We start from the raw sequence: 21,922 nt of genomic DNA, 5'->3' as shown, positions 1-21,922 counted from the left end.
TGAATATATCGTATTAGCACGCACGCTGAATAAAAGTATGACACTCCACATATTTCTGCATCAGCCTGAGGTGCCCTAGACAGAAGGTAGTGGTTTAACCGATGAAGCCGGGTCAGCTCCCTCAGAAAGCTGGTCACGTTGGCAGCCAGCAGAACTTGACCCGTTTAAAATGAGGCGGTTCGGGCTGCGCGGGGCGACGCCCCGGCCCCCTGAGGGGGATGCTCCGCCTGCCCTGCCCGCGGCCCTGCGCCCTCAGAGCACCGTGGCGACTCAGGTTCGCCGCTCCTTCGCAAGGCTTCTCCCGCCAACCGCAGCGTCGCGGCGGCGGCCTGCGATGGCGGCCGTCATTTTTTTTTTTTACCTCACGGAAAATGTTATCTAAAACCCACAAAGGTCTCGCAGAGCCTGTTAGGACGCTCGGAGACGGCCTGGCAAATCCAACCAACAGCCGCCCTGGACGTGGCTGGCTGGGAGCTAGCAAGCCGCCCCCGTCGCCTCACCCCCCCCCCCCCCCCCCCCCCCCCGCGGACAGCCGGCGCCCGCCATGCCGCCGGGGCCCCTCCCGGGGCCGATGTGGCGGCCGCCGTCGGGCCGTACCATGCGGTCCCGCCGCCCGCGGAAGAGGGGTGCCGCCGCCGCCCCCCGCGCCCTCGCCCAAACGCGGCGGTGTCAGCGCGGCGCGTCTCCCCCTCCGCGCGAACTTGGTAGCGCCCGCGCGGGCACCGCCAGCTTTCGGGCGAGCGCATGGCGGAGGGTTTGTAGGGGGGGGCGGCGGGTAGGTTTCGCCTCAGTGTGCTGTCCTGTCACCTTCTGCTGGACGGGGAGATACGCTGAGCTGCCGAAAACACAGGAAGGCTCCACTCTATGTCTGCGCAGTTAAATGTCCGGGGCGCCTCCCGCTCCCCGAAAAATGGTTCGGCCGAACCCCACCTCTGTAGACTGGAGGGAGGCGCCATCTTGGGCTCAACCACAGCCAGGCACGAAACGGGGGGAGCCACGGCGGCTGCGGGGTGAGAAGGAGCGGGAGCCGCCGCTGGCTGAGCGAGGAGCGGGCGGCGAAAGGAACAGCAGCCGCTTCTGAGCGGAGCGGGGAGAAGGCGGCGGCGGGCAGAAGCTGCGGCGGGGCAGGGATATTCTCCCCCCTCTCCCCCCCCCCCCGCCAGTTGGTAGGCGCCGCCGCGCGAGGCCCGCCGGGCCTGGCGCACATGGCCCGGCGCGAGGCGCCTCCCCGCCCCTCCCCCGCTCCTTTCCCCGTCGCGCTCGAGCTGGGAGCGCGCGGCCGGCGGGGCCCCGCAGCCAGCCCCATGCAGGACAGCGAGCGCAGCCCGGCCGCCGCGCCGCCCGCCGCCCGAGGGGCCGCCCAGGAGCCCGAGCAGGCGGACGGGCCCCCGCCGCCGCCGGCGGAGCCGCCGCAGCAGCGGCAGGAGCAGGAGGAGGAGGAGGAGGAGGAGGGAGAGGGGCAGGAAGAAGGAGGCGAGTCTGAGGCGCCGCCGGGGCCCCCCGAGCCGCCGCCGCCCGCCGCCGAGGAGGCCGCCGCCGCCGAGCCCGAGCAGCCGCCGCCTCAGCCGCCCTCGCCTCAGCCGCCGTCCGGCCGCGAAAGCCCCGAGAAGGCGGAGGCGGGGGCCGAGCCCGAGGCCGAGCCGCCGGCCGAGCCCGAGCCCGAGGCCGAGCCGGCGGCGGAGGCCGAGACCGAGCCGGCGGCGGAGGCCGAGGCGCCGGCCGAGCCCGGCGCGGCGCAGGAGGACGGGGAGGCCGCGCCCGCCGCCCCGGCCGAGCCCGAGGACGAGATTTCTTTCAGCGACCCCGAGGACTTCGTGGACGACATCAGCGACGAAGGTGCGGAGCGGACGGCCGGCGCCTGGGCCTGCTCAGGCCGGCCGTGAGGGGAAGGGAGGGGCCGCGGGGAGGCGGGGGAGCTCCGGCGGTGGGCCCCGGGCCCGCCCGCCGCCCAGCAGCGCTGGGGAGGCCGCGGCCGCGCCGGCTGGTGCCGTGCAGCCCGCCGCTCCCGCCGCCGTGCCGGCCGGCCGCCTTGCGAGCCAGCGCTGCCCGAGGGAGGCGTCCGGCGGGGCGCGGGGAGCCGGCTCCGCTTCGCCGGGCCCCCGCGGGGCTGGCAGCTGGCCCGGGCCGTGGTAGCGGGCGGCTCCAGATGCTGAGCGCACGTCCCCGTCGTAGCCCTGCTTCTCGAACCAGCCGCCTTCTGGGGCGCCTGGGCCCCCTACGGTAACGTTTCATTGCCGCCCTTCTTAAATTTGCTGTTGAACTTCAAGTATCGATCTGTGGGCTGCCCTCGCAAAACGGAGTCGTCGACTGGCGTGCTTTCCGTTTTGCCTCCGTTAGTTCAACTCGGCTGTAAAAACAGAAGTTTTAAATCGCTGACCAGGCGTTTACAAACTAGATTTCATCGTTCTGTTTTTTTCCACGCATCCAGAGTGAAATCCATAGATAAATAGTACGGGTTTGAGAAGAGTTGCTGCTCGTGAAGATGTGATGTAGGTACTTTGTGACAAGAAAATACGGAAAAATTATTTCTGAGAGTTGCAAATTCAAACTCAGGCCCTTTTAAAAGGATTGGATGTTAACTGTCTTAAAATGGCTAAGCCATTGTATGACTGCGTCCGTAATTATGGGAATACCTAGTTTTGGCATACAGGAGTTAGAACTCTATTTTAATACGTTTCAGATAAATCTTTCTAGATAAATCGTCTCAGTTCTCAGAATAGCAAAAGTAGTTCTTTTGCCAATACTTGCTCTAGTATATGTGCTGTTGTATAGTCTTATATATGTATATTCTCCATGTGGTAGGGTCTTACCTTACATGTATCAGAACGGGGAAAAATGTTTCTTAAAGCATGTGATTGTAGGTCAGTTGGTTGTTTCAAATGGCAGTGGAATACAGGTGGTGTATGTGCCTTTTAGTATTCCAGACCTGTGCTTAGCTTAATGAAACAGCAGAAAAATATCTTACGTTGAGGAAGTGTTTGCTAGTGTCAATTTAGCAGTCTGTATAGCTCTTTGAAGTTGTACATTTGTTTCTTAAAGAGACCTCAGCAAAGTTGTCTGCAAGCATATAGTTGGATTCTGTTTGTCTAGTTAAGTGTTTGTGTGATACGCTTTGTCTACATCTAGGATTGTTCATTTCTGTCTATTCAGAAAGTAGGCATGTCTTCCATCCTCACCTGTTTTATTGTTAAGGATTAATTGGGTTAACTTCTCAGCTATATGAATAATAGTGTCTGAATTACAGTGTTGTAAGTTTAGTCACTCTTGCCGGTCTGGCTTTCCATCTGTGTGTTACTTCTTGAGCTTCCTTATTCCTTTCCCCTTATCCTGATGACTCGCTAGGGAGAAAGGCAGTCCATCAGTGTCACTGAGCCAAGGCTGTTTCAATGCTTACGATAACATTACATTTTCAGGAGCACTTTTGAGCTGGACCAGCTTTAGGATTGGACCATCTCAGATGCATTACTTCAACTTTTTTTTTCCAGAATGGTGCAGAACGGCTGATCCGAGTTCAAGCAGGAGAAGGGATGTGTCAGATAACCACTTAGGTGCAATGAAGCTTTAGTTCAGATAATGATAGTGGTCCTTAAAATACTGCCAGCCAAAGATAGCCGTGTACCCACCACACCCCGCTTGTCTTGTGGGTAGAATAAGAGCTGGCTAAACCAGCTTCTTACCCTTTGAAGATTCCTTTGTTAGCAATTTTGAATTTAAGGTAGAGGAAGTGTACAATGTAGGTATTTGTCTTTAATTCTCTACAGTTTTGATTCAATACAGGGTATTGTATTCTTGCGCATGAATCTAAATATGCATTCTTTCGTTTGTCTGTAGGACTACAGAGTCTTTTGTGAGAAGTAGTTATGAAAAAATGACTAATAGAGCCTAAAAGTTACCCTTTTGTGGGTTTTTTGTGGGGGCTTTTTTGTTTGTTTTTTTCTTGTAGGCTTCTGTTGAAGTGTCCTTGTGGGACATGCTTTCATTTTATACGCAGGGAAAATCTAAGATACGGGATTATAGAGTAAATAAGAAATTCACATGTTATTTTACTTTAGTATCAGACTTTTAAATTCCTCCTTTCAATCTGTCCAATTTTTGTAGGCATAGCAGACACTTCACTGCGTGTGCCCTAAATCCTAGTGATTTACCTAGCCACAACTTCACTGTATTGTCAGCTACCTGGAGAATGACTTACTCCTGAAAGAATATCTTAAGATCCAGCGCATACTGGGAAGTTAACTTGCAGTGGTCATCTGTGTTCTTCTCTTCTGGATCTGTAACAGTTTGAGTCAGCTTTCAACTTTGTAGCAAAAAGTTAAAGAAGGAGGGGGGAAGGTGGTCCAAAATACCTTCAGTAGTAACTTAAAGCACTTTTAGTCTGTGTGGTAGAACACTGTCTATGGAGTGATTCCCGATAGCCACTGCTGTGCTTTTGAAAGAAGTCAGTTTTTTGCTGTATGTTCCATTTTCCTTCTACTTCCTTGCCTACCTATTTGTTCCAGATGGTGCTCTTAAAGTTGTCATCATTGGTGATTGTGCTTGCTTGGACTGGTGCCTTTATCTTCCTGTCAAGTTTTTTGATCGTCCTCAGTGACCTGTATGGTTTTGTGCTATCAGAATATCTGTTCTTAACTCTGTTTCTTTATGAACTTTTCCTGTGCTTGACTTTTCCCAATTTTCAGTCTGCTGCTCCTCACTAAGGGCTCTCTTCTAACTTGTTTCTTAAAAGTTCACTTCTCTAGCAAGTCCTCCTGCTTGTCACTAACCTTTGTGTTGTACACTGTTCACTGAATATTTGACTTGCTCTGAAGTGTATATGTGGTCTTAGTCATTTTTTAATAGTTGCTGCAAACTAGTAAATAGTTGCTATAAATGGGAGAAGTTTGTGAATATAATCTAAAGTGTGCAGAGTAAGTAAAATGATGTAACATGGAGGATGATTCCTCTAACCTCTTCAGTTTTCTTTAGTTGCTACCATTAAGAGTACGTTTTCACAATTTCTGGATCTTTGTTTTTATTATACAAGTTAGCGTCTTTTAACTTTTTATTTGTAGTTCCTACATGCACGTGGAGAGCAGCTTTTTGAGTAATAAATACTCCAAACAACAACATTCTGTGAATACTATGTAATCTTTGTGGTGATAGCATCTGCTTATGCATAAACTTTTGTGAAGTGTATTGCCCCAAATCAATGGAAAGCTTCACAGGTATAACCTGTTGAAGCTTAAAGTTATAGAAGGCCAAGGTTTTTTTAGTTTGAAATTCAAAGTAAGCGTATTTCACATCAGCTTAAAACTTACTGCAGATATGCATGCATGTTTTTCCTATTTATATTACATGTGTGAAACTTTGCCATTCATTTTAGCATGTTTGGCTTTTTTTATTAGCAGAATGTCTTATTCTGGTCCATTTAAGTACACAAAACTAAAAATGTCAATGAGACAGAAATAATCTGCCACTTCTAACTGATGTTTCTTTAGAATACAATAATGCAGTCATGTTAATAAGTTGCAGGGGCATGACCAATTACACTGTGAACCAACCAGTAATCTAGACAAGAATTAAAGTGTATGTTTGAACAGGATAGCTAGGGATAGCGTGGGATTTTATTCCTGGAAAGGTTTAAAAATAACCTTAGTTTAAAATTATTTGAGAGGTTGTTTGGATGTCCTTGTCTTTAGCAATTCTAGTTCAATCCATTGAGGACTGAATCATTGGTGTAATTTTTCTGACTCTTCTTGGATCTACAGGTTAGTACATAGAAGTCAATAGAATTGACTTGAGGAGTAGATTAAAGTTAGATATGTCTAGAACGCTACAGAATGTATGTCTAGAAGCCTACTACATAAAAGTAACGCAGCATTGTTGTGGAAGCTCCTGATTTTGTGCACAGTTTATAGGTGCACTTTGTACCTTTTAACTGTTTTCATCCCAGTGCGTGGTATGCAAGCCACAGCTGCAGAGTTACAGTCACCATGAATGTTCTCCCTTCTGTGTAAGGGAAACTTGAAGGATATTGTAAGTAATCTCTTCCCAGTAGAAAGAAGCTTGAAGCTGCCAGTGTAGGGCCTGAACAAACCATCCCACCAGCAAGTACTCTCAAAATTTGTAAGACGATATAGGAAAGGGGAGCTAGTATGGTTGAAGAATATCCAGAGTATGAAAAGGTGTGTGCTTGTCTTCACTTGCTGCATGCTTAAATATGGCTTTAAGTGTCTTGTCTTAGACCTTCATTTTTGTGTTTAATTAAAGGTTTAGACAGAGCATGAGTTCTCAAACCTAATTATAGTGATGCTAAGCCACGCAGAGCTTCCAGTATGGCAGATAGTTTTGAATTATGCTAAAACTCGTGTAACTTGGGAGGGAGGTACATGTTACATTTCTTTTTATCAAAGTCATCTGGTTACAATTTGAGCAAAGCTACTAGTCAGAGCTTGGGCAGTAAATCTTAGTTGTCTGTTTTATTGTCAATTTTGAGGACTTCGTGAGACAGTTCCAACTCCCGAAACAAGCTAATAGTGCAAGTGTTGATGTCCTCAATGTAAGGTATTTCTTTAAGAAAGACTTTCAAGAGTTAGCTGCTTGAAGTTTGCAAGAAACTGCGTAATCACGCAAGGAAATACTGTTGGAGTATTGTGTATTCACTTCAGTTGTATCTCTGATAGAACATTCATGCGCTACCAAGTTTCTTAAATGATTCTTGAAATTTCCTGAAATTTGAAGTCTTTCTGTTCTCTTACTATTCTTTTCATCTTTCTGTCTTCCTCCTTAATGATGTAGACTGGTGCCTTAGTTTCTTGTATGCTTTTTCTTTGCAGAATTACTTGGCGATGTACTGAAAGATCGGCCACAGGAAGCAGACGGAATTGACTCAGTAATCGTTGTGGATAATGTTCCCCAGGTTGGGCCGGACCGACTTGAGAAACTGAAAAATGTCATCCACAAAATATTTTCCAAGTTTGGTAAAATTATCAATGAATTTTATCCAGAAGCAGATGGGAAGACAAAAGGGTAAGTCATGATAACTTCTACTGGAAATAGGATTGAAACACTGCTCTGACTTACCCTTGATTAAAAGTGTCAATACTTTATGGCCAGTTTTTATGGTGACCTCATAGTCATGCTCATCACTTTCTTCTACAATCTGTACAATCCTGACATCTAGTCTCAGTGACAAACAGAAGTTCCCAAGGGAGCTGAGAAGCTTAATAGCTCACTAAGCTACAGGGTGTGTGTGGATTAATTATGGAAACAGTTTAGCTGGGTTTGGAAGACAAATTTCTGTGCAGAACTAAATGAGTTTTGTTAATTTTCTGATATGGCTAATAAATAGGTTAAAGGTCCATTTTAGTTAAAAATTTAGTAGCAGTGGATGTACTGTTTATTGCAAAATGGACTGCCAATATTCTGTCTCTGGTTGCCAGTGCTTATGCTTACATTAGTGACTCCAACTTCCTTAAGTTCAGCGAGCCCTTCCCAGGATGCTTTTCTCCTTTTCCAGCTTCTGATCCCTATTCCTGGTTAATTGCAGCATCTGAAATTGAGAAGAAAGCTAACCAGAAATGATCAAGCCCAAAGGGAGAGGGCAAAGGGAAGCAAGTTTTAAGGAGAGAAACCAGGGAAAAGTCAATCTGATAAATATGAGGTTTTACTGAGTCTTGTTACTGTGGTTTGAGTTGCGTATATTCCTGAGTTTGGGAGGAATCCGTAGTTCAGAAAGCATAAAAAAAGTGGGTTTTCTGGAGTGGAGGGATTGTTGGTTCTGTAAGGTCAGTGTGAGAAGCATGGGAAAATTATTCTGTCTCTCTGTGTTCATGCCCCTCTTTGAGTCAGTGTCTGACAGTCTTCAGGATACTGTTAATTTTAAGTCTGCTGGCCTACAAGCTAGGTTGTATTAGTGGGGAGAAGGAAGCTGAATTATATTCAGTGTAATTGAAAAACAAGAGTGGTGCTTTGAGATGCCGATGACAGCAGGATTTACAGTTTCTAAACATGATCCGTCATTCAGCTGGAAAGAGCTGCATACTTAACCTGCCTGTTGCTAGCTCTCGTTGTTCTGTCTTGCACTGAACTTGCCTTCATCGCTTAGTCTAGCCCATTTACAGAAAGGCTATCAGTTTAGTTCAGGTCCAGCCCATGCAGCTATAAAGTGTGTATGTGCCTGTGGCCAAAATGGAAATTGCTTTTGACCCTAATTGGTTAGGGACAAGACAAGAAGTTATTTTGTAGATGCTCTGTACTGAGTTCTTAGTTAATCCCTATTGTTTCACTTTTATTTATTTAATTTATTTTTTTTGTTATGAGCTTGTTATGTAGTCAGTGATGACTTCCTGCTTTCATCTTCCTTCATTGTAGGTACATCTTTCTGGAGTACATGTCTCCATCTCATGCAGTGGATGCTGTGAAGAATGCAGATGGATACAAACTGGATAAACAGCACACCTTCAGAGTCAACCTTTTCACAGACTTTGATAAGTGAGTGCAGCTATCTCGTGGATCTGTAGATTTTGGGATTCTAGTCAAGAGTGCCTGCACGGAGTATAACCAGTCAAATGTCTCTTTCAGGTACATGACAATCAGTGATGAATGGGAAATCCCTGAGAAACAGCCATTTAAGGATTTGGTAAGGATTTTTTGGAAAAAGAATATTCAGCATAATATGGAACGATTACTTCGTTGCTGGAGTGTTCATATGAAAATAGAAACAGTATGTTAATAGTGTTGTTGTAAGTAGCAGTAGTGATCACGTGTTCCTGTTCCTTCCTTCTCACTGTCATGAAGTGACAGGAGGATCTTAGTGGTTCTGCTTAGTAGCTCCACATAGGGTAAAACTTCAGAGCAAATAATGATTTTGCACAAGTCATTTAAAAATAGAATTTTGAAAGCATCTTATATTTTTAAATGTTTGAGGCAAGCTTCTGTGTTTGTTACCACTAGCTTTGTAAAAAGTCCTGTGGAGGAACGGATAGGGTTTTTTTTTTTAAAAAAAAAAAAAACACAAAAAAATCCTTAAGTTATTTTAGGCAAGCAGTGTTAAACATCATCAAACCACCTTGAAGGTCCACCTTTTTGTGATCTGTTTTCTTAGCCTCCAGTAACCAGTAGTTTGAATTATTTAATTTCACTTTAAAAACTTGTTTGCAATGGTAACACTCCAAAGTTGCATGCTCTGTGTAAGACCAACTTCTACCTGCCAGGTAGATAGTAATTTGGGGAACTTGTTGTCTTAGCCTTTGACTCACTAATAATCTTTTTGCTTCTATTTTTCTTAGGGGAATCTCCGATACTGGTTGGAAGATCCTGATTGTAGGGATCAGTACAGTGTGATCTTTGAGTCAGGAGACCGGACCTCTATTTTTTGGAATGATATCAAGGAACCTGTTCAAATTGAGGACAGAGCAGTGAGTGTCCTGGAAGTGCTGTACATTGCAGATACACTGTCAGTCTCATTCATTTTATGACATTTCAGGCTTTTATTTTATTTTTTTTAAAAGATATTTTTTTCCCCTGTTGCTGAAATACTCTTTTCTTCCTTTTGAAAAGGAGTGGTGAAATTACATCCTTTAGAATTAGACTTAGCTGCTTAGGTAAAACAAATGTGGAGGTAAATTGTTTGTGGTGTTCGGTTGGTTTTTGTTTGTTTTTTTTTTTTTAAACTAGTCCACGATGCCTATTAGTTTCCTTCATCTCTATATTATAGATGATTCAGAAAGACCTCAAAATGCAAAGTCAGAGTTTGAGGAGTACTGTTCATTAGAGCTGAGTATGTGCTTAAGTATGCTGCTTCTGATCATTTTTTGCTGACCGCAGAGGTGCTGAAGAGGAATAGCTGGTTTTGTTAATAGAATATAAAAGGGAGAGTTAGTGTGCCTGTCTGCTGCAGGCAGTTGACTTGCTGAGAACTGTTGGTACCCAGAAGCATTTTCTTTAATAACCATTACGCATTACAGTAGAAAGAAGTTGGCTCTGGGATGATGAGTGCTTTTGCTCATCACCATGGTCACTGGCCATGGTCTATATTGCTGAAACCTCTCTAACTTAGCTGAAGGCCAAGAGCTGTATTGTTGTTAAGAAATTTGAAATACTTACCCTTACTTCTGAGCAGAGTATGTTCTTACCAGGGCTGAAAGACAACAAGGAAACCCAAGCCTGTTAGGTGGGTTTAATTGTTACTATACAAAGGTTGTCACTGTACCTGGAAAATGGTTTTGGTGATCAGTAAGTTGAAAAGGTCTCAATTGACAGTTTTCAACCTGAAGAGTAAGTACCGTGCATTATGTGCATGAAATCAAACTCCACAACTAGTCTAAGGTATCACTAATTCTGAGATCCTCGCTTAGTAAATGGATTTGCAAAATGTGATGCTACAAGCCACACATTCTTTCCCCTTTAGGAATTCAGCATGAAATTAAACCTTTGTGTATACTTTTGGTTTTTTTGAATCCAGCGGTGGACAGAAACCTATGTACGTTGGTCCCCAAAGGGTACCTACTTGGCTACATTCCACCAGAGAGGCATCGCACTTTGGGGTGGAGAGAAGTTCAAGCAGATTCAGAGGTTTAGCCACCAGGGAGTACAGCTTATTGACTTCTCGCCCTGTGAAAGGTATGGAGTATGGCATTGGTTTGGGCTAAGGGGTCAAAAGCATGAAGCACACACCTTCTGGCTGCCGTGCTTTCAAACCTCATGTGGTTGGGGTCTTCCGTTCTCCTTTGCCTTTGGAAGTACTGCTTTTCATGCATAAATCCTTCTTAGAATGAGTGAAACTCTGCTTGACTTTTATTTGACTTCAGGAAAGATACTTAACATAATCTGGAATAATTGGTCTATAAAACTGAGCTGACAAGTTTCCTCAAAGATGTTATTCTCCCTTGGGATAATAACCATGTTTTTTCCTCTTTAGTTGGATGGGATAGCTGTAGTATTAGATTTCTAGTTGTCTGAAGTTTCGATTGAGTAGCATCCTCCAAATCTGTAGTACTGCAATGAATTCCTTAACCTTTCTTTAAGGTTAAAGAGCTCTTTGGAGAAGGCTAAAATAATTTCAACAGAGATGCATCTTATTTTGCTAGTTTTCAAGTAACATATTTGGAAGCAATTAGTTTTTATGTTTTAGTATATTAAAGAGAGATTATTTGTCTTTAAATGGAGAAGTCTAGCATACCTATAGTTCAGGTTGGCTAAGGTCAATGGATTTATATTCAGTTTGAAACCAATGATGTTCTTGTGGCAAAACTATATAGTAGGTAACAGTGTATTTGTTGAGTTCCCCTTTCTTGTAACATCAATATGGGAAGACTTGCACATAAATCTGGAGTCTTTTCAGCCAGAGGGATGCCAGGGCAGTACTGCGTCTTGGAAGGTTTCTCCCCCTTTATCATACTGTTCTTATTTTTCCCCTCCACTCCAAAAAATCTCATTAGGGAAACTGCTGTTTGTTTGTACATTGTATTTAAATATTATTTGGATAAAAGCTTGCTTGTACTGACATATTAGATGAAGTTTTGATAGTAAAATTGATTATTTCTTTTGTAGGTACTTAGTGACCTTCAGCCCTTTGATGGACACGCAGGATGACCCTCAGGCTATTATCATCTGGGATATTCTGACTGGGCAAAAGAAGCGAGGATTCCACTGTGAAAACTCGGCTCACTGGCCTATTTTTAAGTAGGTTGAGAAACAGAATTAGAGAGAAGTAGTCCCAGACTTTGTTTAATAAAAAGGTAGTGGTTGTGGTTTAACCCAGCAGGCAGCTAAACACCACACAGTTGCTTGCTCACTCTCCCCCTCCCCAGTGGGATGGGGGAGAGAGTAGGAAAAAAAAAAAAAGTAAAATTCGTGGGTTGAGATAAAGACAGTTTAATAGGACAGGAAGGGAAGGGAAAATAATAATAATATACAAAACAAGTGATGCACAATGCAGTTGCTCACCACCTGCTGACTGATGCCCAGCCAGTCCCTGAGCAGCGATCACTGCCTGCCCCCCACCCGGCCAACTCCCCCCGTTTTCTATACTGAGCGTGACGCCGTATGCTATGGAATAGCCCTGGGGTCACTTTGGGCCAGCTGTCCTGGCTGCACCCCCTCCCAGCTTCTCGTGCCCCTGGCAGAGCATGGGAAGCTGAAAAGTCCTTGACTGGTGTAAACACTACTTAGCAACAGCTAAAACATCAGTGTGTTATCAACATTTTTCTCATACTAAATCCAAAGCACAGCACTAAACTCTATCCCAGCTGAAACCAGGACAGCAGTTCCTTTCTAATACTCTTTTTTCTTTTCATTTGCTTAGATGGAGTCACGATGGTAAATTCTTTGCTCGAATGACTTCAGATACCCTCAGCATCTATGAAACACCTGTAAGTTCTTGCTTTTTTTTTTGCATGATGCTTATTGCATTACAATGTCAGTCTTTGCCAGGCTATCTATTTTAAAGGATACATTTTAATAATACACTCTAGAGCTGGGCTTAAAAGGGGAGAAATCCATTTGTTGTTGTGTTATTCTCTCCTGTGTGAAAAACTTTAACTGAGTCTGACAGTAAATTTCACACCAGACTTCTAGAAGGTCTAGACAGCTCAATATACTACTTACAAGAGTCAATAGGATCAAGTTTGTGATGCCTTCTGGCTCTCAGTAGCAGATGAGTGCCAAAGTACCCAAAACGCACTATAAATTGCAGCCTAATCTAGTCTTTTGCTTTTTCGTTGTAGTTCAGGCTGCTGTACTCATTAATTCTGTACAGGAGTTTTTATTTTATTTGTAATTGTGGTATACATACATTCATAATAAAAAATCGGGATACAGGATCTCCAAAAACTACACAGTTTCCTAGTTTATGTGCTCTAATAGGAGTGGAAGGGGAGTGTGTGTAAATATAAGAATGTTACTAACTTGAAAATTCACGCCTTTCTCTTCTTTTAGTCTATGGGGTTGTTGGACAAAAAAAGCTTGAAAATCACTGGGATAAGGTGAGTCTATTCTTTTGTAAAGATAAGTGCTCTCTTTAGTTGGAATCTTTATGTCTGGGGCTTTGTTACGGTGAGAGGAATCTTTAGACTGTTGACTAGAGCAAATGGCTTCATATGTTGAAGCGGTCAAGTTAGACAAACTGGCAAAGAGGAATGGAAAATTCTCCATTTATTGATGTCTGCAGTTGATAGTTTGTATGCTTTGAAATCCTCTTGTGGTGCTGCTTAATCCAGGGTCTAGCTTAGGAGTCCTGTTCCTTGTCTACAAAACCGAAGTGGAATGCAGTTTGTTAGGGAGTATCTCCCTAACAAAAGTTGTATGCTGGCTTAAAACAGTGCGCTGTGTACTGCCTGTTGGCAAGGAACAGCTTTGGTTTTGTGCGTGTCTGCACAACGGACGCTGACTCCTGTGAGAGTTTTTGAGGTACCTCTCTGTAAAGCAACAAGAAAATTAAGTGTACCCAGGTGCAAGAAGATTGTCTCCAGTGTAATTTAATAGGGTTTTTTTGCTCATTGGTTTTAATCAGCCTGTTTCTTAGATCTTCAGCGGTTACACTGGCTGTAACCCCTACACTTTAGTGAAATGTACTGTTTTGATAACATTGGTCATATAGCACGTTTAAATAGCAGTTTAGAAATTCTGGTGTGATATGTGTAAGGTTATTAAATTGTCCTCAGTTGCTTGTCTGTATCTGTCTATTATTGAGAGTTGATATTTGCAACATTCAGATACAATGATGAAAATGGTTTCTGCTTGTAGTATCTCTAACTAAAAACTAAAATGGCATATTTTTAACTTTCTTCCTGTAGAGACTTCTCATGGTCTCCAGGTGGTAACATAATTGCTTTCTGGGTGCCTGAGGACAAAGACATCCCAGCAAGAGTGACTTTGATGCAGCTGCCTTCTAGACAAGAAATTCGTGTGCGGAATTTGTTCAATGTTGTAGATTGTAAACTACACTGGCAGAAGAATGGGGATTACCTGTGTGTGAAGGTAGACAGGACTCCCAAAGGCACACAGGTATGTGGATTCTGATTATATTAATAAAATTTGGTTCTATCTCATGCTGACATCTCATTTTCTTACAGTGCTGTCTTTTAATATAGATAGTGTAAATTATATGATGTCAAAGCTATTTTTCATTTTTCCATTTCAATTTGAGGCATGTGGCGAGCAAAATGTATGTAACGTTTGCGTCCAAGATTTGGTTCGACTTTAGTGGCACCTTGGACTTGGGTGAGAGCTGTATGCTTCACCTCTTTTCCTACACACTCAAGCAGTTGTTGAACAGCCCATAGTTCATGCTGCACAATGTGACATATGTTTACTTGTCTTAATTAAATTTCGTAACAGTCTGAAAAGAAACAAATGCTTTTGTACAATTCTTCAGTTATTTTTTATCAGAACAGAAAAATTTAGAATGTGTTCAGTAATGAGGCATACTGCATTTATCTGCTCTCATTAAGGAAACAAATCTTGGCCTCTGTCTCTCATTCTGCATCCTGACAGGCTGTTGGTTGTGTAGTTGTCCCTCTATGCCTAGCAATAAAATTATTTCTCTACTGCTTCTGTGCTGGATAATGAACTGATCTTGGCCTTTACAGGGAGTGGTGACCAACTTTGAAATATTCCGAATGAGAGAGAAACAGGTGCCAGTGGATGTGGTGGAAATGAAAGGTAATGCCAAGTATTTCCTTTTACTCTTCTAACTTTTTTGAGTAGACACTTGCGTGTTTCTTAGAAATTCCTGTCAACATGTGACATAATTAGGAAGTTAACTCTTTTGATAGGAGCTACAGTGTTCATGTTGCAGGGCATCTCATGTAAAAATGAGAAATCAAAACTTTTGTTGCTCTTCATTCTTGTGACTGGCTTGAAAAATGACAGAACTGAAAATCTGTTATTCATAAAGATGGTAGGACTGATAATATCAGTGTATTTTGTAGAAGATGGGAGATGTTATATCTGTTGTTTAATTGAAACATTTCCCATAACTCCCTGCATTTGCCTTATCAACCTGTGTTTTAAAAGATAGTCTGTATGGCAAAGTCTGTTAACTGATGGGTTCCCTCTCTTCAGCATCCTGGTCTTCTGTGGTAACTGCTTGAAAATAAAGCTTTGTATTGTCTTTTGACAGAGTTTTGACACCTCTTCTTTGTTACAGAAAGCATCATAGCCTTTGCTTGGGAACCAAATGGAAGCAAGTTTGCTGTGTTGCATGGAGAAACTCCACGAATTTCAGTTTCTTTTTACCATGTTAAAAACAATGGGAAAATAGAACTCATAAGTAAGTGACTGAAAAACAAGTGCAAAGTGCAGATACTAAGCATTTTGCATGGCAGTAGATGCAGTAAACTCAAAATTGTGGCTGTTTGTGGTGGACAATATGGCAACAGGTGCTATGCCTGATACTGTATTCTAGATATCTAACTTTCTGGTGACAGCTAAACTGTTTTCACTTTGAATCGGTCCAGAGTCTGGGAATAAAAGGCCTACAAGCCAGAATAATTTTGTGGCCTTGGGAAGCTCATGTGAGGCAATAGCACAGCCTTGGCTCACCTTAGATAAAATTTATTCCCAAGTTCGGTGCTGGGGGTCTTCTGATCTTCTTCTCTTTCTGCTAGCTTTGGATGTTCTGCTGCTGCTGGGTTTTGTCTTTAGAAGTGTAGAGCTAAGGGCTGTTGGTTAGGACTTGCTTGCAGAGTTCAGAAATGTCTTGAGGAATGGATGGAGTTGACTGCTTGTAAGCTAATTGATGGCATTGGATTGAGATCTTTTTCTGAATTTGTCTGGTTTCTTTCCAGAAACGTTTGACAAACAGCAGGCAAACACGATATTCTGGAGTCCTCAGGGACAATTTGTGGTGTTGGCTGGCCTCAGAAGGTGAGTATTGCACAGGTTACTTGAACACCACACTCATTTTAAGGAGGAAAAAGACTAGAGTATCTCATCAAGAAGTGTTTGGTATCTCCATGGATGTTGCATTACTGTGTAATCCTGATACAGCTTTGCAAAAGCAAAGGAAAAGATGCAATTTCATGATGTAGCTTAGTCCTTTGTAACTTTTACTTGCTATTTTTGCCACATCAAATGAATAATGCATTTTTCAACAGAAAAGTGGATATTTAGAAATACTTTTCAGCTGTTTAAGTTAAATACTGACTCAACTAATCCAGTTTGCGCCATGCCTGTGGCTCTTACAATGCATTTCTTGTTGTCGTAGTTTTGTGCCTCCTCGTGGGCCATACCTCTTAATGACAAAGCTGTTTTGTAAAAGAGTTACCAAGAAAGTTTCACATAAGAGCAAGTGGAAATTATTTTTATTAACCAGTTGAGTAGTAGTTGCCTTTACATGCTTTCACACAAGCGCTGCTGTTCATCTTAGAAATCTGTTTTTTTCTTTAATCTTGTCTTCACTACTTAAATATGTTTAAGCATATGATTGTTGAACTGGCTGTAACTTGCCTATAGTATCTTTTCACTGTGACTTTAAGAACAGAAATAAAGTGGGTTAAGGGTCACTGAATGTAGAAACAAAAGTGTCATTCTCACTTGGATTTTTGTTTTTATTCATCGCATTGCTTTCTAGCCACAGAGACTGGTATGAGCCTGTCTCTTGGTTGCTGTGAAAATTTCTTTTCGTAGTGAGGAGTTGTAAAGATGCAGCTTGTGAAGTGCTTTTAAAAAACCAGGCTATTCTAGTGTGTAAAACAATCTGTTGTGTTTTGTCTTTGCAGCATGAATGGTGCCTTAGCATTTGTTGATACATCTGACTGCACCATGATGAATATTGCCGAACATTATACAGCTTCAGATGTGGAATGGGATCCTACAGGCAGATACATTGTGACTTCTGTGTCTTGGTGGAGCCATAAGGTACTAATGCTTCCTTTTCCCTCTCCCCTCCCTTCTCCTCCTCTTCCAGAGGTATTGGAAAGGGCTGTTGGCTAGGAAGAGAAAATGGACACCTGTCACTGGTTATATGACTGAAAACCTGCACCGTAGTTTTATACATTAATTTCTGGACATCAGTATTTATTCACTGGTTGTCCAAAATAAGTTCTGGAAGGGCAGTTCATGAGTCTAAACTGAGTGTCCTTTTCCTGAATTTTCATTATGTCTTTAGCAGTTTGGAACTTGATCTCCTTGCAGTCCACACAGAACAGCAGGCTGTATTGCATCTGTCATTACTTTTGCATGGTTCCAGCCACTGCACTGTAATCCTCTCTGTACTGTACAAGTACAGAATCTGAGACTTAAGAATATGATAGAAGGGCTGGCTTAGTTTCAAACTATTGTGATCCTCCAGAAGGTAACCTCTTGCAAAGCTTCAGTGAACAAATATTTTGCTGAGGAATTTGACTTGTGCAAGGAGGGCACTAATAAAAAGAGCACCCTGGTTCTGTTGACTGATGGTGCTGATTTTATAAAACAAGACCCTTAAGACATGGGGTGAGGACTACAGTGTTAAGTTATAGCTTATCTGGCTTAGATGGTGCACTACTCTTCCAGGTGGACAATGCGTATTGGTTATGGACCTTCCAAGGCCGTCTACTTCAGAAAAACAATAAAGACAGGTTCTGTCAGCTGCTCTGGAGACCACGACCAGCTACCTTGCTCAGTGAGGATCAGATAAAGGTAGTGTATTCCACTGGCTCTTTCTGCCGATATTGATTTGGTGTATAAGCATACTTGGTTTACTCCCTGTTCTTGAGGATGAGGCTTGAACTGTTACAGAGTTATGCAACTGCCTTTTGCCCTGAATTTGTGAAAAAACATATTGCTGTAGGGGACCTCACTTCTGGGAATGACTGTAAATATTAAATGTTCTTTAAGCTCAGAATAGAAAAGGTTACCACTTGTTCTTACAGTTAGGGTACAGTGAAAGGGTATATAGAACAACAAAATTGAATTTAGCTGTCCAGACTTCACTAATGTGTACATGTACATGCATGTGTACAGAAGCATTTACATGATCTATAAGCCAGGAAGAACAAACAAAATCATAGCGAAGGGAAATTGCTTAGAAGAGAGATGTTTTTAAAAAATGCATAGCCTGCTTAGCTGTACTGAAGGAGTTCTTACAGAATATGGTGGTTGTGACTGCTAGCCTGATATTCCAGTTGAAATAAAATCCCTGTTTTACAGCAAATTAAGAAGGACCTGAAGAAATACTCCAAGATATTTGAGCAGAAGGATCGCCTGAGCCAGTCCAAAGCTTCAAAGGCAAGACAATTTTGGAATATAATAATGTAGACGAAACTCTTGTAACTTGTCCTTACTTATTTTGTAATAGTGATATGTAAGTTAAATTTCTTTTATAACAAACATCTATGTTCATTTGAATCCAGATGGTTAGAGTTAGTTCCAACAGGTAGTTCAGACATATGCTACTAAACGGTCAGGTTAAACAGTAATGAATCTGGAGAGGCACTGGTGTTACCTCATTAAGCAAAGGTGGTAAAATTTTGGGGTTCTTAGTGAGTTGCTGCATTAGCCAGTCTTTAAATTAAGAAAAGCTCTTTAAATTAAAAAAACCTCACCAAAACAGATTTTTGATGATGTAAGAGAAAGTTTCTACTGTCTTAAAAGAAAAAAGATCTGTGTTCATGAGAAAAAAGTTTGACTTGCTAACAAATGCATCACGTGCATTTGATTTATTGGGAGGTTTAACAACCTCTTCCTGCCTCCGTAGGAACTAGTGGAAAGGAGACGTACAATGATGGAAGAGTTCAGAAAGTACCGCAAGATGGCACAAGAGTTGTACATGGAGCAGAGGAACGAACGTTTAGAGCTTCGAGGAGGTAAGCCACACATAAGCCATTTGTACAGACTTACTGCTAGATAATTGCTCTTTCTTACCAAATAACTACCCTGTTCTGGGGATTCATCCACTTCTTGTCTCCCTCCATTTCCTGCCAAAGCTAGTCCCTTGTTCTCTGAAGGTTATTTATACTTTTTATCCTGAATTGCAACAGATTTTTTTTTTTCTTTCAACGGGAGAAAGCTCAAATATTGCTGGCTGCCAGATTTTGGTATCTGTGTTTTACCTCACTTCTTTATGCTTCAGGGCAAGCATTGACTTGACCTTGGGATAAGACACTGAAGAGATTTGGGTGTTGCATTTAACCAGAAAATCCACAAAACCCCTGTGGTGGGAGACAGTAATGCCTTGGTTCTCATTTAATGAATTTAGCACATAGTTGTTATGATTTAAAGCACCAAATACCTCTTATTTCACTGGTGGTTTAAGGACTGTTTCTGTCAAGAGCATCAAAGCTTTCCACTGCTGCTTTGTTCGATGCATTCAGTGTTAATGTTTTCTCCATTCCAGGGGTAGACACAGATGAGCTGGACAGCAATGTGGATGACTGGGAGGAGGAGACTGTTGAATTTTTTATCAATGAAGAAATTATTACCCTTGCAGAACCAGAGTAATTAATAAAACTGTGGTAAGATAGCATACCTCTCAGCAGAGAGGAACTTCTTCTATCAGCTGTTGGTATAGATTCAATACTTTGTTTGAGAAAGTTAGGTCTGTTTGTTGCATGAGTGAATGTATTGTGCTCTGAGTTGGTGTATGTTTTCTCTGTGGCTAGAGGGGACAAAAGCTTTTTTAAAAAGTAATCGCAGACAGTCAGATTTAGGAGTTGTACTGAGCAGAATACTATGTATGTCCTGTCTTGCCAGAGTGGTCAAACCTGTGACAGAGTCAGGGTCAACTTCTAAACACGGTGCATTGCAGAATCTCTAACTTCTGTCAGTAGGAGGAATTGTAGTTAGTATGAGATAGGAATTTTGCCTTTTGGAAGAATTGCATGTTAGTTCAAGACTGGACAGAGTTTAAATACTGTACTAAAGATTATACAGCAAGTTGACTGTGGGCTGATAAAACTTTGAGTAGATGTTTACATATCCACATGAACTCTGTTATCATTTCTAGAAATGTTGGGTAGAATTCAGGTAGTAGCAGATTCTTGTGTACTGACTGTCACTGCTTGTTGCTGAAATCTTTTATTTAATCCAGTGCTTTTCCCAGTTCCTGTTTGTGAATTCATATTATATAGTTGTATGTTGAAAATAGAGGCTACTTTCAGCCCCTGTTGTAGGAAATGGTCTTTAGGGAGCTTGTTGTTGTACTGAGGAGGGAAAAAGGTATTTTGATAGTGAAGGCACTCGCATAGGACTTAAGATCTGGAATGGGTTCCTGCTCTGTCATGTTTAGGACTTCACTTAAGGAAGAGGAAGGGGAGACTGGAAGTATGCCTTTTACAGTTGTAAGTCACCCTACAGCTCTTTAGCCTCCAGATACCTAAGGAGTGAGGCACTGGAACAAGTTGCCCAGAGAAGCTGTGCATGCCCCATCCCTGGAAGTGTTCAAGGCCAGGTTGGACGGGGCTTTGAGCAACCTGGTCTAGTGGAAGGTGTCCCTGCCCGTGGCAGGGGGGTTGGAACTAGGTGATCCTTAAGGTCCCTCCCAACCCAACCCATTCAATGTTTCTATGAAAATATGAGCAGTATACCTCTTGGACCTGTAGAAAAGTGAATAACCTTAATACCTTTGAATATATTTGGATCTGGCTTATCTGTGTCCCATACATGGGAGATCCTTTTATGGAAGGAAGAAGGAGAGAAGCTGCTTAGTGCATGGATTTAAACAAAGATCAGTTTAAGAACAGGTGGAACACATGCTTATGTAGCCTTTCACCAGCTAGCATCTGTGGTGAGGTTGAACTGTTTGTATAAAAGCACAGTAGCTAACTCACCTCTTTTTCCCTCTTCTGCAGCACCACCGTATCTTGTGCTGAAACGAAGTTCGTTCATTTTCAGAAAGCCTACATCAACTTTGGAATTTTTAATCCATATTCTTATACTCTGGAGGGGTGGATGCACCAGATTTTCTCCATTCTGACACATTGTAGTGCCTTTAAGTCTTGCTGCCTGCTGCAGCGAGATACTGGAAAGGCGCTGCTTTTAAATTTTTATTCTTTTTTTTTTTTAGGGTTTGATTTTTTTTTTTTTTTTTCTTTTTAAATCCACTACTACCAGTATTTACTTCCTGACTCCCGTGCAGTACTTACCAACTGGCAGTTTTTGACTGTTGCCAGTGAGGTGAGATTCATCAGCCTCTGTCTTACACACACGCACGATGTTTCTGTCTCGGGACTCTTTCTATGTCCCGAGTACATGGACAGGCGTTCATTTTGTTTGGGGAAAAGTCAACAGAACCATTTTTCGTATGATGTGTTTTAGTGTGCTGAAGCAGCACTACAGTGGGCTATATCCTCCTCCTTTCAGATTGTGAAAGGATGTCTCCCTTAAAGAGCTGAATATGGAAATAAAAGCAGACCTATACTAAAACCAGGCTGGCTACGCGTTGTTTGTAGGGAATCTTTCCCTGAATGATGAAAGTCAAAATACCCACAGTAATAAGAGTGTGTTTGCTATGTTGACTGTATGGTTCCTTTGGATTTTTTTTTTTATTTCAGTTCCTCATGTCTCTTCTGGTTTGCGTTGTGGTTTGTTTGGTTTTTACAGTGATGGTAGCTCATTAATCTGACACGTTGACCTGTTCACTATAGTGCAGCAACTAGAAAATGAGTGGATTTCTTAAACCATTGCAAACTGACACTAACCTCAGGAATTAACAGACTAGTCTAAGTCTTGTTAGTGAACATTGCAAACTTTCAGAGAAGTGCTCTGTATACACATGCCTTATGCTCCCTGTTACAGTACCTAGTTTCATTCCTAAAGCCCTCTGCTCAGAGGGGAAAAGCATACGTAAAGCTGGTGGAGCAACTTCTCCTTATTTGTATTTATGAGCAGAAATTCTTTTCTGGATATTGTCAGAGCAGTGAGAGAGATTGGCCTGCTGCTTGCCCTTTGAGGGGCAGAGGAGAATGGGGATGGTCCTGTCTCCTCTCCTGGACTGGCCAGTGAAGTTGCTAACGTGAGC

The 21,922-nt window shown here is 42.7% G+C and overlaps 1 protein-coding gene across 1 annotated transcript; it reads left to right on the top strand.

The window, feature by feature from the left end:
• Positions 1 to 1,304: 1,304 nt before the first annotated feature.
• On the top strand, positions 1,305 to 21,323 carry EIF3B (eukaryotic translation initiation factor 3 subunit B). Its single transcript, XM_075718489.1, has 19 exons — positions 1,305 to 1,836; positions 6,816 to 7,008; positions 8,353 to 8,472; positions 8,563 to 8,620; positions 9,270 to 9,398; positions 10,445 to 10,602; positions 11,533 to 11,664; positions 12,287 to 12,353; positions 12,919 to 12,965; positions 13,776 to 13,986; positions 14,571 to 14,643; positions 15,131 to 15,253; positions 15,771 to 15,849; positions 16,704 to 16,842; positions 17,479 to 17,604; positions 18,115 to 18,192; positions 18,662 to 18,770; positions 19,301 to 19,418; positions 20,754 to 21,323. The coding sequence occupies exons 1-18, from the start codon at positions 1,305 to 1,307 to the stop codon at positions 19,402 to 19,404; spliced, it is 2,478 nt and encodes an 825-aa protein (XP_075574604.1). The 3' UTR covers positions 19,405 to 19,418; positions 20,754 to 21,323.
• The last annotated feature ends 599 nt before the right edge of the window (positions 21,324 to 21,922 follow it).

The sequence above is a fragment of the Pelecanus crispus genome, chromosome 11 (assembly GCF_030463565.1).
Source record: "Pelecanus crispus isolate bPelCri1 chromosome 11, bPelCri1.pri, whole genome shotgun sequence".
In the NCBI taxonomy this organism is placed as follows: Eukaryota; Metazoa; Chordata; class Aves; order Pelecaniformes; family Pelecanidae; genus Pelecanus; species Pelecanus crispus.
The sequence above is the reverse complement of the archived record's forward strand: the minus strand, read 5'-3'. Positions and strand labels throughout refer to the sequence as shown.

Coding starts and splice junctions, on each gene's coding strand:
- EIF3B (XM_075718489.1), top strand. CDS start 1,305: ATGCAGGACAGCGAGCGCAGCCCGGCCGCCGCGCCGCCCGCCGCCCGA. Junction 8,473..8,562: donor CTTTTCACAGACTTTGATAA/GTGAGTGCAGCT, acceptor TGTCTCTTTCAG/GTACATGACAATCAGTGATG. Junction 16,843..17,478: donor TGTCTTGGTGGAGCCATAAG/GTACTAATGCTT, acceptor CTACTCTTCCAG/GTGGACAATGCGTATTGGTT.